Source organism: Erpetoichthys calabaricus, chromosome 17 (assembly GCF_900747795.2).
Source record: "Erpetoichthys calabaricus chromosome 17, fErpCal1.3, whole genome shotgun sequence".
NCBI lineage: Eukaryota > Metazoa > Chordata > Cladistia > Polypteriformes > Polypteridae > Erpetoichthys > Erpetoichthys calabaricus.
The window spans coordinates 14378145-14395424 of NC_041410.2; the positions used below are offsets into that span (position 1 = coordinate 14378145).

Here is a 17280-nt window from a genome sequence, read left to right on the forward strand (position 1 = left end):
CTGATCTACTAGGGTCATAAATGTGCCTGAGTAACAACTGCCTTTGCCACCTTACCTTTGAACGTTCTGATTTTTAAAATACAAATGTGACTCAGTGGTAGCGCTGCTGTCTTGCCGTAAGGAGACCAGGGTGGGTGATCCCAGGACACGTTCAGTTTGCACGTTGCTCTCCCGTGTCTGAGTGGGTTTCCTCCTGGTGTTCCAGTTCCCTCCCACATTCCAAAGACAAGCAGGTCAGGTGGGTTGGTGACGCTAAGTTGGCCCGTGTGTGTTCACCCTGTGGTGGACTGGCACCCTGTTCTTGTTCTTGCCTTGTGCCCTGTGCTAGCTGGGATGGGCTTCAGAAGACCCCTGTTCAGGACCCAAGTAGGTTAGAAAATGACTGAATGAAAGTGTGGCTGAAACATTTCAACAACTTGGTCAAGAACAGGCCATTCAGCCCAACAAAAGTCGCCAGTCCTGTCAACTTAAATCCAACAAAACAACAACAAGCTGAGTTTTGTAAAGTATCTGAGAACGACAAATTTTACAAAGTAATAGTCGCCATTTGTACGAGATATTAGCAGATTTACTCTCATTCCTAATTCTCCAAATGATAGGCCTGTCCTTCCATGCCCTGGGCACCTCTCAGCCCTTTCCTCCACTCCTATACCTGCATCTTCTCAGACCACCTTTAACTTCTGGTCCCATTTCACTTTGAAGTTACCTGCCCCTTTCCATAACGTGCAACAGGCAGAGTGAAATATAATATCCATCCATCCATTATCCCACCCGCTATATCCTAACTACAGGGTCACGGGGAGTCTGCTGGAGCCAATGCCAGGCAACACAGGGCACAAGTCAGGAGACAAACTCCGGGCAGGGCACCAGCCCACTGAAGGAAATATATATTTGTAAATTCACTGCACAAACACTCTTATTTTAGGATTGTCCTCATCATCGTCTTCGTTGTAATAAGCATCTTGTTTTTCTACCACATACCTTCAAGAAAGATTTCATTTAAAAACTCTCCTTTCTCAGCGTTGACGCCCGGTTCTCCTTTCAATCCCGGCTCACCACGAGGTCCTGGAAATCCAATTTCGCCGGGATCCCCTTTCTCTCCCATCTCTCCAGGTTCTCCCTTTTCACCTGGAAGGCCTAAATTTTTAATTAATACGTTAAAAGTGTAGGGAGACTGGCAATAAATGAATAAACATTTGCATCAATTTATACAAGGGTAACTCACAAAGCAAAAACAATTTGAAAATTACACGGTAAACGTAACGGATAGAAGTCGACGCAATACAACGCGTTTGTGATGGCTTATGGGTAATTAGAACGCTCAAAGTGCAGCGCTCCACTGTTGGTCTAGCTGAAGCCAAAGTTAAATGAAGACAGACACCCCGCTGCGGGGTTGAACCCCTGTTGAGATTTCTTGGGGCAGGTGGAGTGAAACTTGCTGAAATTCACCTCTGCGTGGCAAGCAATGCCAATCCAGACTCGCTTCACGTAAGGCTCCTCATGAACATCTCCACCTCAAATTCTGACTCCCTCGTTGTATTTAACAAGCTTTTGAAGACCCTCTTATTTGACGAGTTTCTGTCTGACTGATGTTCGCTGTTAGCTTTTTGTAACCTTGGACGTGTAAGTTGCTTCTGTTAAGCTCTGACTGAACTTTTCACTTGAGTTTTTTGTTCTCTTGTCCTGTAACACTTCTCCCCAAAAGGTCTCTCAGACTTGATCAAGTTGACCTCCTTTGTAAGTTGCTTTGGATGAAAGTCTCTGCTAAGCAAATAAATGTAAATGTGGCCACAAGGATGAAGAAGGACATGCGGATCGGCATCCCCTCCGGTCGTGATGTGCTTACAACAACAGGGGCCAAGAAGACAGAAAAAGCTCTCAATAATACAACAAAAAGAACGAGCCACAGAAGAAAGGACTGTAATAAAAACAATGAGCACTAGGTGGCAGCAGGAGCGCCTTGGAGTCTCACAGCATGTTGAGAAACTGAGACGAGAAAAGAACGTTTAAGTAAACCACACAGAAGATGAAAGGCCTGGCAGAAAACCTCATGACATCACCTGGAATGGTGCAGGCTGCAATAAGACCTCAGGGAAGGAACAGGATTGGGTCTTCATTTGCTGTCCAACTGATAAAAAGGGTACAGTGCTATGAACACAGCGTCCTACCAAAGAGTCGCTGCTTCTTATTTTGTCTTTGTTTTTTTGTCTTTTCAGTACATCCAGATGGCGTCGTAACTCGTCTTCATCAGGCTCATCTCAGCTCAGACCAAAGTGTTTCCAGACAAGAAGCAAAAAAATGTCCCAAAACTGTGGTGACTTTGCTCCATTCTCATATCCCCAAATTTTTTTGAGTGGTTTATATCTTGAGCCAAACACCTTTTGCATTCATTCATTTCACTTTTCCTGATGAGTATCACAAAAACAACATGCTGAGCCACACTGACCAGGCCCACTTCCTCCATCTCTTCCTACGGGACTCCTAGATGGGAAACTCCCAGGTTTTGAGAAGTACAATCAAGCGAAAGGGTCTTCTGTTAGTTGCTCATCCCATAAATACGCATTCAAAACACTCTCAAATCTATCTATCTATCTATCTATCTATCTATCTATCTATCTATCTATCTATCTATCTATCAGTTATATAGTGCCTTTCATTATCTATCTATCTATCTATCTATCTATCTATCAGTTATATAGTGCCTTTCATTATCTATCTGTCTTTATCTATCTATCTATCTATCTATCTATCTATCTATCTATCTATCTATCTATCTATCTATCTATCTATCTATCTATCAGTTATATAGTGCCTTTCATTATCTATCTATCTATCTATCTATCTATCTATCTATCTATCTATCTATCTATCTATCTATCTATCTATCAGTTATATAGTGTCTGTCCTATCTATCTATCTATCTATCTATCTATCTATCTATCTATCTATCTATCTATCTATCTATCTATCTATCAGTTATATAGTGCCTTTCATTATCTATCTATCTATCTATCTATCTATCTATCTATCTATCTATCTATCAGTTATATAGTGCCTTTCATTATCTATCTATCTATCTATCTATCTATCTATCTATCTATCTATCTATCTATCTATCTATCTATCTATCTATCTATCTATCTATCAGTTATATAGTGTCTGTCCTATCTATCTATCTATCTATCTATCTATCTATCTATCTATCTATCTATCTATCTATCTATCTATCTATCTATCAGTTATATAGTGCCTTTCATTATCTATCTATCTATCTATCTATCTATCTATCTATCTATCTATCTATCTATCTATCTATCTATCTATCTATCTATCAGTTATATAGTGTCTGTCCTATCTATCTATCTATCTATCTATCTATCTATCTATCTATCTATCTATCTATCTATCTATCTATCTATCTATCTATCAGTTATATAGTGTCTGTCCTATCTATCTATCTATCTATCTATCTATCTATCTATCTATCTATCTATCTATCTATCTATCTATCTATCAGTTATATAGTGCCTTTCATTATCTATCTATCTATCTATCTATCTATCTATCTATCTATCTATCTATCTATCTATCTATCTATCAGTTATATAGTGTCTGTCCTATCTATCTATCTATCTATCTATCTATCTATCTATCTATCTATCTATCTATCTATCTATCTATCTATCTATCTATCAGTTAGATAGATTGATAATGAAAGGCACTACATAACTGATTGATAGATAGATAGACAGATATGACAGGCACTATATAACTGATAGATAGATAGATAGTGCCTTTCATTATCTATCTATCTATCTATCTATCTATCTATCTATCTATCTATCTATCTATCTACAGTGGTGTGAAAAACTATTTGCCCCCTTCCTGATTTCTTATTTTTTTGCATGTTTGTCACACAAAATGTTTCTGATCATCAAACACATTTAACCATTAGTCAAATATAACACAAGTAAACACAAAATGCAGTTTGTAAATGGTGGTTTTTATTATTTAGGGAGAAAAAAAAATCCAAACCTACATGGCCCTGTGTGAAAAAGTAATTGCCCCCTTAACCTAATAACTGGTTGGGCCACCCTTAGCAGGAATAACTGCAATCAAGCGTTTGCGATAACTTGCAATGAGTCGTTTACAGCGCTCTGGAGGAATTTTGGCCCACTCATCTTTGCAAAATTGTTGTAATTCAGCTTTATTTGAGGGTTTTCTAGCATGAACCGCCTGTTTAAGGTCATGCCATAGCATCTCAATTGGATTCAGGTCAGGACTTTGACTAGGCCACTCCAAAGTCTTCATTTTGTTTTTCTTCAGCCATTCAGAGGTTTATTTGCTGGTATGTTTTGGGTCATTGTCCTGTTGCAGCACCCAAGATCGCTTCAGCTTGAGTTGACGAACAGATGGCCGGACATTCTCCTTCAGGATTTTTTGGTAGACAGTAGAATTCATGGTTCCATCTATCACAGCAAGCCTTCCAGGTCCTGAAGCAGCAAAACAACCCCAGACCATCACACTACCACCACCATATTTTACTGTTGGTATGATGTTCTTTTTCTGAAATGCTGTGTTCCTTTCACGCCAGATGTAACGGGACATTTACCTTCCAAAAAGTTCAACTTTTGACTCATCAGTCCACAAGGTATTTTCCCAAAAGTCTTGGCAATCATTGAGATGTTTCTTAGCAAAATTGAGACGAGCCCTAATGTTCTTTTTGCTTAACAGTGGTTTGCGTCTTGGAAATCTGCCATGCAGGCCGTTTTTGCCCAGTCTCTTTCTTATGGTGGAGTCGTGAACACTGACCTTAATTGAGGCAAGTGAGGCCTGCAGTTCTTTAGACGTTGTCCTGGGGCTTTTGTGACCTCTCGGATGAGTCGTCTCTACGCTCTTGGGGTAATTTTGGTCGGCCGGCCACTCCTGGAAAGGTTCACCACTGTTCCATGTTTTTGCCATTTGTGGGTAATGGCTCTCACTGTGGTTCGCTGGAGTCCCAAAGCTTTAGAAATGGCTTTATAACCTTTACCAGACTGATAGATCTCAATTACTTCTGTTCTCATTTGTTCCTGAATTTCTTTGGATCTTGGCATGATGTCTAGCTTTTGAGGTGCTTTTGGTCTACTTCTCTGTGTCAGGCAGCTCCTATTTAAGTGATTTCTTGATTGAAACAGGTGTGGCAGTAATCAGGCCTGGGGGTGGCTACGGAAATTGAACTCAGGTGTGCTACACCACAGTTAGGTTATTTTTTAACAAGGGGGCAATTACTTTTTCACACAGGGCCATGTAGGTTTAGATTTTTTTTCTCCCTAAATAATAAACACCATCATTTAAAAACTGCATTTTGTGTTTACTTGTGTTATATTTGACTAATGGTTAAATGTGTTTGATGATCAGAAACATTTTGTGTGACAAACATGCAAAAGAATAAGAAATCAGGAAGGGGGCAAATAGTTTTTCACACCACTGTATCTATCTATCAGTATGTGGTGTTTCTTAACTAAAGAATGTTTTAGTTTATGTCTTGAACAATAAAAATTCAGAGTTAAGCTGATGGTTAAAATGAACACATGAAGGTAAAGAAAATACAGAAATGCGACACGCACACAATCAATAACGACACTTATAGCTAAGGAACATTTTTTGCAGTTTAACTTTCTCAAATAAAATGTTTATACACTAAATAGCAACAAAGGATTTTTAATTTAAAAAAAAACAAAAACCATGACATCTGACCCATGTGTGCCGTGTCTTAAAGTGTTTTCACGAAATCCCGCTTACCTCGTTTTCCGCGCTTCCCGACCTCTCCTGGCTCGCCCTTTAGTCCAGGCAGTCCTATTGATCCATTGTGGCCCGGCAGTCCATCAGCACCAGGAAGACCTCGACAAGACGACACATCGGGTGTTACAGACGGAGGTCATGCAGTGGCGCTTTTACCAGACAGCTTAACAGACACCGAAAACGGAATCGTAATTCAATGGTTTTCATTTTTGTTGTTCTGTGAGAATTAGTTTTGACATGTGGAACAATGGTAATATGACGTAATGTTCCTTCTCTGGGTTGTGGCTCTTTTTCTTTTTCTTTCAATTCTTTTTCATGTAGTTTATTACAATGTGATTTTTTGATACTATTGTTCTGTTTATTTGTTGTTTAGTAATTATGCATTGTGTATTTAAGCTTAGGTTCCTGTTTTGTAGCAAGAGCCCTGAAGAGGCGGGGCTACCATGACATCACTACGGATGCCCCGCCCACTGCCTTTATAGTCCGGTGGAGGAGACGCCGCCTCTCCGGGCTTCACTGAGTGTTGAGGACATCACATCAAGCCTCCTGTAAGTTTAGTTTTGATTTTTGGTTCCTGATTTTTTTGCTGCCGTTTACTGGATTTTTGGTTTTATTGTATCTTGTAGATCAAGATGAGATTTCTGCGTGCATAGCCATAGGTGTAATTCCCAAAATTGAAATTGTCTGGCCAGGCCAGCTAACCTAGGGGAATACAGGTGTCTAGGAGACTAAGGCTGCAGTGGGGGGGATAGGGTGGGACACCGTCCCCCCTCCAGGAGGAGAATGGGATTGAGTCGGTGGAAATTCCAATTATGTGAATGTGCACACCAGACAGGCGCACATTCGGCTTTAATTATTAGAAATTCAAATGGCGTAACATTAGGAGTACAACAAGCACACACGAGGATTTCACACACACACACACACACGTGTAATCTTACCAGGTGGTCCAGCCGGTCCTAAAAAGAAAGAAGAAAAAAGAAACATTAAATTCATAAATATGAGTTTTTTAATCGTAGGTCATTTCACTGGTACAATTTCCTTAAACACAGGCCTACTGAATTATCCAGGCCTGATAAAAGCATGGCGCCCATCTGCGTCTGAAGGGTTCAGGTTGCTAGTTTTATTACTTTCCACAGATTTTCAGAAGTTGTCGATGTGGCTACCCTAACAGTATTGCGTAGAGCAGGGGGTCTCCAACTCCTGTCCTGGAGGGCTGCACTGGCTGCAGGTTTTCATTCTAACCCTTTTCTCTTAATTAGTGGTCACTTTTGCTGCTAATTTACTCTTTGAACGTCCTCCGCATCTCCTCTTGCCGCCCTGATCCAGTGACAGAACAGTCAGTGGGCATCAGTTCACATGTAGTGGTGTTTAGTTGCCTTTACTTTTTTGATTCTCCCTTGTATTGAGGTGTATGAGGGTCAGGTGGAGGACCAGTTAGACTTGGTGGGTGATGCTTGTGTCAGTGAAATGAAACGAGATCACGACCAACTATCAAATATGACGTCTCCGCTCTTGAATCGGCCAAGCCTGCAGTGTGACCAGCTTGTGAGACTTTCATTTTAATTGAATTCTGCCATTGGTGTGAGTCTCTTAATTTTTTGCAATGGAAAGACAGACGGATATTGGCAGTGTCACGTATGTGTGCCAGGAGGTCACCTCCTAGACATAGAGGTTGGGAGCAGCCCACCACACGACGAACCACCCGGATTGGGATCGGAGTGCAGCCGTGATGCGGGCGACACCTCAGCACCACACTGGAACAGGGTGAGGTTTTTGATGGTGGCTGGAGTGCCAATCCTGCCACCAACCCCGGGTTCCCCCTGCAAGCTGGTGGACCTCGCTGAGGGTCCTGTCTCTGTTTTTTCCTCTCACAACCTTGAGGAGACCCGCCCCTTGAAGGCAACAAAGCCAAGGAAGCCCCGCATCTTCCTAGTATAAGAGGATGGTGCGCCTTGAAGGTGGCGATCTCATTCCTCTCATTCATCTCCTGTAACTCAAGGAGGGGATGCTGGCGCACGCATGCTGCTGCCGCTCCTCCCTGTTAACAACACTTTTCACAGGCGGTGTGGTGGCTCTGAGGCTAGGGATCTGCACTGGCTATCAGAAGGTTGCCGGTTCAAATCCCGTAAAAAATGCCAAAAGGGACCTCTGATCTGTTGGGCCCTTGAGCGAGGCCCGTAACCTGCAACTGCTGAGTGCTTTGAGTAGTGAGAAAAAGCGCTATATAAATGCAAAGAATTAAAGAATGATTCCGAAGCTGACCGCGATGGCGTGCAGAACGAGACGGCTAAATGAAAATTGAGTGCACTCAAGCTCATCATTTTTGTAGTTTTTCTTTATCTTTAAATCAAATTTAACGAAGTTTGGCCCAGTTGGCACCCCAAGAATTTGGCTTTTGCCCTGCCTCATCATTCGTCCTGCTACTTCTTCTTTCGGCTGCTACTGTTAGGGTTGCCACAGCGGATCATCTTCTTCCATATCTTTCTGTCCTCTGCATCTTGTTCTGTTACACCAATCACCTTCATGTCCTCTCTCACCACATCCTTAAACCTTCTCTTAGGCCTTCCTCTTTTCCTCCTCCCTGGCAGCTCTATCCTTAGCACCCTTCTCTCATTATACCCAGAATCTCTCCTCTGCACATGTCCAAACCAACGCAATCTCGCCTCTCTGACTTTGTCTCCCAACCTGAGCTGACCCTCTAATGTCCTCATTTCTAATCCTGTCCATCCTCATCACACCCAGTGCAAATCTTAGCATCTTTAACTCTGATACCTCCAGCTCTGTCTCCTGTGCCACCATCTCCAACCCATATAACACAGCTGGTCTCACTACCGTCCTGTAGACCTTCCCTGTCACTCTTGCTGATACCCGTCTGTCACACATCACTCCTGACACTCTTCTCCACCCACTCCACCCTGCCTGCACTCTCTTCTTCACTTCTCTTCCACAATCCCCATTACTCTGTACTGTTGATCCCAAGTATTTAAACTCCTCCACCTTCGCCAACTCTACTCCCTCATCCTCACCATGCCACTGACCTCCCTCTCATTTACACACATGTATTCTGTTTTGTTCCTACTGACCTTCATTCCTCTCCTCTCTAGAGCAGATCTCCACCTCTTCAGGGTCTCCTCAACCTGCTCCCTACTCTCTTTACAGATCACAATGTCATCAGCAAACATCACAGTCCACAGGGACTCCTGTCTAATCTCGTCTGTCAACCTGTCCATCACCATTGCAAATAAGAAAGGGCTCAGAGCCAATCCCTGATGTAATCCCACCTCCGTCACTCCTACCTCAGACCTCATCACAGTCACACTTCCCTCGTTCATATCCTGTATAACTCTTACATACTTCTCTGCCACTCCCAACTTCCTCATACAATACCACAGCTCCTCTTAGTCACCCTGTCATATGCTTTCTCCAGGTCCACAAAGACGCAATGCAACTCCTTCTGACCTTCTCTAAACTTCTCCATCAACATCCTCAGAGCAAACATCACATCTGTGGTGCTCTTTCTTGGTATGAAACCACACTGCTACTCACTAATCATCACCTCACTTCTTAACTGAGCTTCCACTACTCTTTCCCATAACTTCATGCTGTGGATCATCAATTTTATCCCCCTGTAGTTACTGCAGTCCTGCACATCCCCCTTATTCTTAAATATCGGCACCAGTCCACTGCTTCTCCACTCCTCAGGCATCCTCTCACTTTCCAAGATTCCATTAAACAATCTGGTTAAAAACTCCACTGTCATCTCTCCTAAACACCTCCATGCTTCCACAGGTATGTCATCTGGACCAACAGCCTTTCCATTTTTCATCCTCTTCATCGCTGTCCTTACTTCCTCCTTGCTAATCTGTTGCACTTCCTGATTCACTATCTCCACAGCATCCAACCTCTTCTCTCTCTCGTTCTCTTCATTCATCAGCCTCTCTTTCCATCTGCTCAACACACTCTCCTCGCTTGTGAGTACGTTATATACTGACGGCCTTGCCAGTCCAATCACAGCATATTAGCTAAAACCTTGTGTGGCGGGACGTCCTGTGAAGGAAGGATGGTGGAAGGCAGCTTTTCCAGGACACTGCTTCCCCCAAAATGCTAGATGGCAGCTTCCCTGAGATCTGGTGGTGCCCCAGATTCCCGCAGGGCATCCTGGGACTTGGAGTTCGGTTGCACAGCCCTATTGGGTGCCGCCAGGGGGAGCTGTAAAGGACTCATGGCGTCTTCATAGCCCGAAGGTACTCCCAGGTCCCGAGCGCAGGAGTCCCGACGTACTTCCGGGCTGAAGAAAAAATCCAATACTCCATCTGACCCGGAAGTGCTAACAAGTCACGTGAGTGGAGGGACAGAAGCACTTCCGGGTCAAGGACTATATAAAGGACTGGTGGAGACCCAGCAAGCGAGCCGGAGTCGGGAGGTGTGGAGGAGAGAATTTGAAATTATTGTTGAGAATTTTTGTATTGATTTATTTGCTTATTTACTGTGGCTGTGGTCTGTGGTGGGTTGGCACCCTGCCCGGGGTTGGTTCCTGCCTTGTGCCCTGTGTTGGCTGGGATTGGCTCCAGCGGACCCCCGTGACCCTGTGTTTGGATTTAGCGGGTTGGACAATGGATGGATGGATGGACTGTGGCTGTGGTGTTTGAGGGCATTGTTTGGAGAAGAATAGAATAAAAATACTTCTTATGGCTTCCACCCGTTGTCCAGAGCATCTGCCTGTTGGGTTTAAAGAGGCAACAGCGCCCCCAAGCGTTTCACACTTGCCGCTAATTATCCTCGTTTTTGCTTATTGGCAGTGGGTCTTACCGGCGATAGAACAATAAACAATTGCTGTGTGATTTCAAAAGAAAATTCCATTCTATTTGCGTTTATTTTTTGAACTTCCAATTAGGTCCATTTCTGTTTCCTTCTTAATGACGACTTGTTTTTATGTATGCGTTTATTTCCAGACCCTGCAGGCAAAATAATTTTTCAATAAAAATTTTTCATGCCAGGGAATCAAAGAACAAGATTTTTAAGACATCTAAATACAGCGGACGTTTGGCAGCAGAGATTCCCAGAGGACGTGTGAAAAACAGTTTGAGGTCCAAGCTGTCCGTTTTATTACGTAGGCTGCACTTTCCAGTAGGACCCCCCCAGTATTACTTTAATGTCATCGGCGGATGTGTCTGGGGCACCATAGATGGAAAGAAAATTAAGAGAAAATTACACAGCGTGAATAAGTTTAAGAACCACCAAACCTAACGAAATCCAAGTCATGTTGTTTTCTAACGTGCTCAATCCAGACCAGGGTCACTGGGGGTCTGCTGGAGACTACCCCAACTAGCATGGGGCGCAGGGCAGGAATAAACCCTGGACAGGGCACCAGTCCATTGCAGGGCAAACGCACTCACAGGGCCAGCTTAGCGTCACCAGTTCATCCAATCTGGACTGCTGGAGGAAACCCCCACAGACACAGGGGAGGCCATGCAGACGCCATGCAAGGACAGGCAGGTACGCTGGCTGGCTGGACGGGAAAACAACTTCTAGCTTTGTCGAAGGTTTTTAAAAAATGGACAAGCGGTAGCCAGAGGTCAGGAGCACTTCCATCGCCCATATAACAGGTGGCAGTGGTCCCTCTGAGGCATCCCAGTTTGCACACCCGCAGGGGTACATGGGAGTTGGAGTCCAGAAGTGCAGTAAGCTGTGATGCACCGCGTGTTCTGACTTCATTCTCTCAAGGCCAGCATTACATTTCCCAGCCATCTGTGCTGCAGTAGCTCTTCTGTGGTACTGGACATGACAGGCTAGCCTTCGCTCCCCACGACATCAGTGAGCCTTTTGGGCGCCCCTGACCCTGTCACTGGTGCACCACTTCTCCTTCTGTGGGTCAGTACTAACAAACTACGTGCTGGGAAAAGACCACAAGACCTGCCGGTTTGAAGATGCTCTGACCCAGTCGCCTAGTCTTCATAGTTTGGCCCTTGACAAAGTCGCTCAGATCCATACGTTTGCCCATTTTTGCTACTTCCAACTCGTCACCTTTAAGAGCTGACTCTTCACTTACTGCCTAACATATCTCACCCCACAACAGGTCCCATTGTAAGGAGATCATCAATGTGATTCACTTCACCTGGCAGTGGCTTGAATGTTGTGACTGATCGGTGAGTGTGTGTGTGTGTGTGTGTAGATTAGTGATGGGCTGCATCAGTGTGCATCTGCAAAGGTAAAAAAGATAAGTAGGACAGGAGGTAAAGACCACAGCATTTTAGCTACAGTGCCCTCCTCAGATGTGTACTGATAACCTTTAACTTTTTTTCCATATCCATCTCAATAAAAGGGTAATTGTCTGTAGGTGTGTCTGTCCAGTTGCTGTGTCTCTGGCATGTCATAAGGAGGCGTGTAACAAACATGTTTAGTAATGAAATGCGTTGCATTTGTCATTCCAACAGATGGCACATCACAAACATTAACACTACTTGTACGAATCCCATACCAAATGGCATATAACAGACATGAATACATTGCATTTGTCATTCCAACAGATGGTGCATCACAAACATTAACACTACTTGTACAAATCCCATACCAAATGGCATATAACAGAGATGAATACATTGCATTTGTCAATTCCAACGGATGGCACATCACAAACATTAACACTACTTGTACGAATCCCATACCAAATGGCATATAACAGAGATGAATACAGTGCATTTGTCATTCCAACAGATGGTGCATCACAAACATTAACACTGCTTGCACGAATCCCATACCAAATGGCATATAACAGAGATGAATACAGTGCATTTGTCATTCCAACAGATGGCGCATCACAAACATTAACACTACTTGTACGAATCCCATACCAAATGGCATATAACAGAGATGAATACATTGCATTTGTCAATTCCATCAGATGGCGCATCACAAATATTAACACTACTTGTACGAATCCCATACCAAATGGCATATAACAGAGATGAATGCAGTGCATTTGTCATTCCAACAGATGGCGCATCACAAACATTAACACTACCTGTACGAATCCCATACCAAATGGCATATAACAGAGATGAATACATTGCATTTGTCATTCCAACAGATGGTGCATCACAAATATTTCTAGAAGTAAAATGCATTAAATGTGTCATTCCAACAGATGGCATATCACAAACATGAACACTGCTTTTATGAGCCTCATACCGAATTGCATATAATGGATGTGAATGTTCTGCATGGTGCACTGCAAACATTAATGCTGAGGTCGACGTTGATTGCTTAGATTTCAATCTGTCTTAGATTAGTAGCGCATGTAGTATATGTTTATGTATTTGTATATTTAGCTGTCCTTGGATTAATCTATCATTGTAATGTCAGAGACGTCTATCAAAACCTTCACCACAGAGTTCGTGTGTGTCTTGTTTTTTTTATAACACAATATTTCACACGATGTAAAAAAACAATTTTGTAGTCTGCAACCATTTAACATCAAATAAAAATGGTTTGTTTTACTTGGAATGCAGCTTTTGGCCTCATTGATTACAACAATCTTGGTCGGCTAATTCTATCAACTTTTCAAAAATATCACAATATGACGTACCTGTTAAGCATATTCCTTTTGTGCTATTGCACAAATCCACCATTATGCGAATCTATAAAGACAACAAAAACATTACAAAAGTATGAAAAATCAGCATCCAAGGCATTCTGCTACTGAGTTGTTCATTTATCTTTTCACTCATCGTGGCAGTCATTGATTTACAGTTACCGACTTTTTCCAGTTTTCTTTTGTTTTCTTAGTTCCCTGTGGTGGCACTTTGATGCTTGTGTCATTTTTATCGGTTTATTCCTCCTTGCAACGGAGCAGAAGCATTGTCTTTATCAATGAGTTTGGAAGACCGGGATTGGACCCCTCAGGCACTCTCCTCTGCTCAGGACTAAATAAATTGAATTCCCTCAGCCTGTCAGAGAAGGATTATCGTTAAGTCCCATGATGCACTTGGCTGTATTATTGTGAGGTGCCAAACAGGCAAATACTTTGAATATATGCAGTCAAAGTCAGAATATATAAAGAACGTTTGAATATGTACTCTTTCCTAAATAAAGTTAGCTTCTTAATATATAACCTCACAGTCTGAATATATTTAGCCAATGTTCGAATATATAAAGTAATTTCTCAATACAGACAGTCATTCTTGAACATATAAAGTCAGCATGTAAATATATAAAGTCACAGTCTGCGTATGCAAAGTCAATATTTGAATATGTAAGGTCTGAATATATAAACTCAGTGTCTGAATTTATAATGTCAGTATTGAATGTATCAAGTCATAGTCTGAATAAATAAAGTCACAGTCTCAGTATAGAAAGTCAATGTCTGAATGTACAAAGCCAGTGTCTGAGTATATTTATATAGTATAATAATAATAATAATAATTAAGTTATTATTATTACTATTCTCATATATAGTACAGTATAATAATATAGTATATAGTTGTCAACATCCCCTCCTTTAACCGTCACCTTATCGTGGTGGAGGGGTTTGCGTGTCCCAATGATCCTAGGAGCTCTGTTGTCCGGGGCTTTATGCCCCTGGTAGGGCCACCCAAGGCAAACTGGTCCTAGGTGAGGGATGAGACAAAGAGCGGTTAAACAAACCTCCTATGAAGAAAAACCATTTTGGACGGCGTTTTCCCTTGCCCGGACGCGGGTCACCGGGGCCCCACTCTGGAGCCAGGCCTGGAGGTGGGGCTCGATGGCGAGCGCCTGGTGGCCGGGCCTGCACCCATGGGGCTCGGCCAGGCACAGCCCGAAGAGGCAACGTGGGTCCCCCTTCCCATGGGCTCACCACCTATGGGAGGGGCCAAGGAGGTCGGGTGCAGTGTGAGTTGGGTGGTGGCCGAAGGCGGGGACCTTGGCGGTCCGATCCTCGGCTACAGAAACTGGCTCTTGGGACGTGGAATGTCACCTCTCTGAAGGGGAAGGAGCCTGAGCTAGTGCGCGAAGTTGAGAGGTTCCGGCTAGATATAGTCGGGCTCACCTCGACGCACAGCTTGGACTCTGGAACCAATCTCCTTGAGAGGGGCTGGACTCTCTACCACTCTGGAATTGCCCCCGGTGAGAGGTGCCGAGCGGGTGTGGGTATACTTATTGCCCCCCGACTTGGAGCCTGTACATTGGGGTTTACCCCGGTGGACGAGAGGGTAGCCTCCCTTCGCCTTCGGGTGGGGGGACGGGTCCTAACTATTGTTTGTGCATATGCACCGAACAGTAGTTCGGAGTACCCACCCTTTTTGGAGTCCCTGGAGGGGGTGCTAGAGGGCATACCTTCTGGGGACTCCCTCGTTCTGCTGGGGGACTTCAATGCTCACGTGGGCAATGACAGTGAGACCTGGAAGGGCGTGATTGGGAAGAATGGCCCCCCCGATCTGAACCCGAGTGGTGTTTTGTTATTGGACTTCTGTGCTCGTCACGGATTGTCCATAACGAACACCATGTTCAAGCATAGGGGTGTTCATATGTGCACTTGGCACCAGGACACCCTAGGCCTCAGTTCGATGATCGACTTTGTGGTCGTGTCGTCGGACTTGCGGCCACATGTCTTGGACACTCGGGTGAAGAGAGGGGCGGAGCTGTCAACTGATCACCACCTGGTGGTGAGTTGGCTTCGATGGTGGGGGAGGATGCCGGTCAGGCATGGTAGGCCCAAACGTGTTGTGAGGGTCTGCTGGGAACGTCTGACAGAGCCCCCTGTCAGAAGTAGCTTCAACTCCCACCTCCGGCAGAACTTCGACCACATCCCGAGGGAGGTGGGGGACATTGAGTCCGAATGGGCCATGTTCCGTGCCTCTATTGTTGAGGCAGCTGACCGGAGCTGTGGCCGTAAGGTGGTCGGTGCCTGTCGTGGCGGCAATCCCCGAACCCGCTGGTGGACACCGGTGGTGAAGGATGCCATCAAGCTGAAGAAGGAGTCCTACAGGACCCTTTTGTCCTGTAGGACCCTGGAGGCAGCTGATAGGTACCGGCAGGCCAAGCGGAATGCGGCTTTGGTGGTTGCTGAGGCAAAAACTCGGGCGTGGGAGGAGTTTGGGGAGGCCATGGAGAACGACTTTCGGACGGCTTCGAGGAGATTCTGGTCCACCATCCGGCGTCTCAGGAAGGGGAAGCAGTGCAGTGTCAACACTGTATATGGTGGGGATGGTGCGCTGCTGACCTCGACTCGGGACGTTGTGGGTCGGTGGGGGGAATACTTCGAAGACCTCCTCAATCCCATTAACATGCCTTCCAATGAGGAAGCAGAGCCTGGGGACTCAGAGGTGGGCTCCCCCATCTCTGGGACTGAGGTCACCGAGGTGGTCAAAAAACTCCTTGGTGGCAGGGCCCCAGGGGTGGATGAGATACGCCCAGAGTTCCTCAAGGCTCTGGATGTTGTAGGACTGTCTTGGCTGACACGCCTCTGCAACATCGCATGGACATCAGGGACAGTGCCTCTGGATTGGCAGACCGGGGTGGTGGTCCCCCTCTTTAAGAAGGGGGATCGGAGGGTGTGTTCCAACTACAGAGGGATCACACTCCTCAGCCTCCCTGGAAAAGTCTATTCAGGGGTCCTGGAGAGGAGGGTCCGTCGGATAGTCGAGCCTCGGATTCAGGAGGAACAGTGTGGTTTTCGTCCTGGTCGCGGAACAGTGGACCAGCTCTATACCCTTAGCAGGGTCCTGGAGGGTGCATGGGAGTTTGCCCAACCAGTCTACATGTGTTTTGTGGACTTAGAAAAGGCATTCGACCGTGTCCCTCGGGGAATCCTGTGGGGGGTACTCCGAGAGTATGGGGTACCGGCCCCCCTGATAAGGGCTGTTCAGTCCCTGTACGATCAGTGCCAGAGCTTGGTCCGCATTGCCGGCAGTAAGTCGAACCCGTTTCCAGTGAGAGTTGGACTCCGCCAGGGCTGCCCTTTGTCACCGATTCTGTTCATAACTTTTATGGACAGAATTTCTAGGCGCAGCCAGGGCGTTGAGAGGGTCCGGTTTGGTGGGCTCAGGATTGGGTCACTGCTTTTTGCAGATGATGTTGTCCTGTTTGCTTCATCAGGCCGTGATCTTCAGCTCTCTCTGGATCGGTTCGCAGCCGAGTGTGAAGCGGCTGGGATGAGAATCAGCACCTCCAAATCCGAGACCATGGTCCTCAACCGGAAAAGGGTGGAGTGCCCTCTCAGGGTTGGTAGCGAGATCCTGCCTCAAGTGGAGGAGTTCAAGTATCTCGGGGTCTTGTTCACGAGTGAGGGAAGAATGGAGCGTGAGATCGACAGGCGGATCGGTGCGGCATCCGCAGTAATGCGGGCGCTGCATCGGTCTGTCGTGGTGAAAAAGGAGCTGAGCCATAAGGCGAAGCTCTCAATTTACCAGTCGATCTATGTTCCTACCCTCACCTATGGTCATGAGCTATGGGTAGTGACCGAAAGAACGAGATCGCGAATACAAGTGGCTGAAATGAGTTTCCTCCGCAGGGTGT

General features: G+C 45.1%; 1 protein-coding gene across 1 annotated transcript in view; it reads right to left on the minus strand.

The window, feature by feature from the left end:
* The window catches only part of gldn (gliomedin), a 36560-nt gene that overhangs the window by 15974 nt on the left and 3306 nt on the right, over nucleotides 1-17280 (minus strand). Inside the window, exons 2-5 of the mRNA XM_051920741.1 lie at nucleotides 13373-13424; nucleotides 6714-6743; nucleotides 5785-5883; nucleotides 982-1128 (exon numbers count right to left, since the gene is read on the minus strand). Of these exons, the coding sequence (XP_051776701.1) occupies nucleotides 982-1128; nucleotides 5785-5883; nucleotides 6714-6743; nucleotides 13373-13424 (328 nt within the window). The remainder of the gene's footprint in view (nucleotides 1-981; nucleotides 1129-5784; nucleotides 5884-6713; nucleotides 6744-13372; nucleotides 13425-17280) is intronic.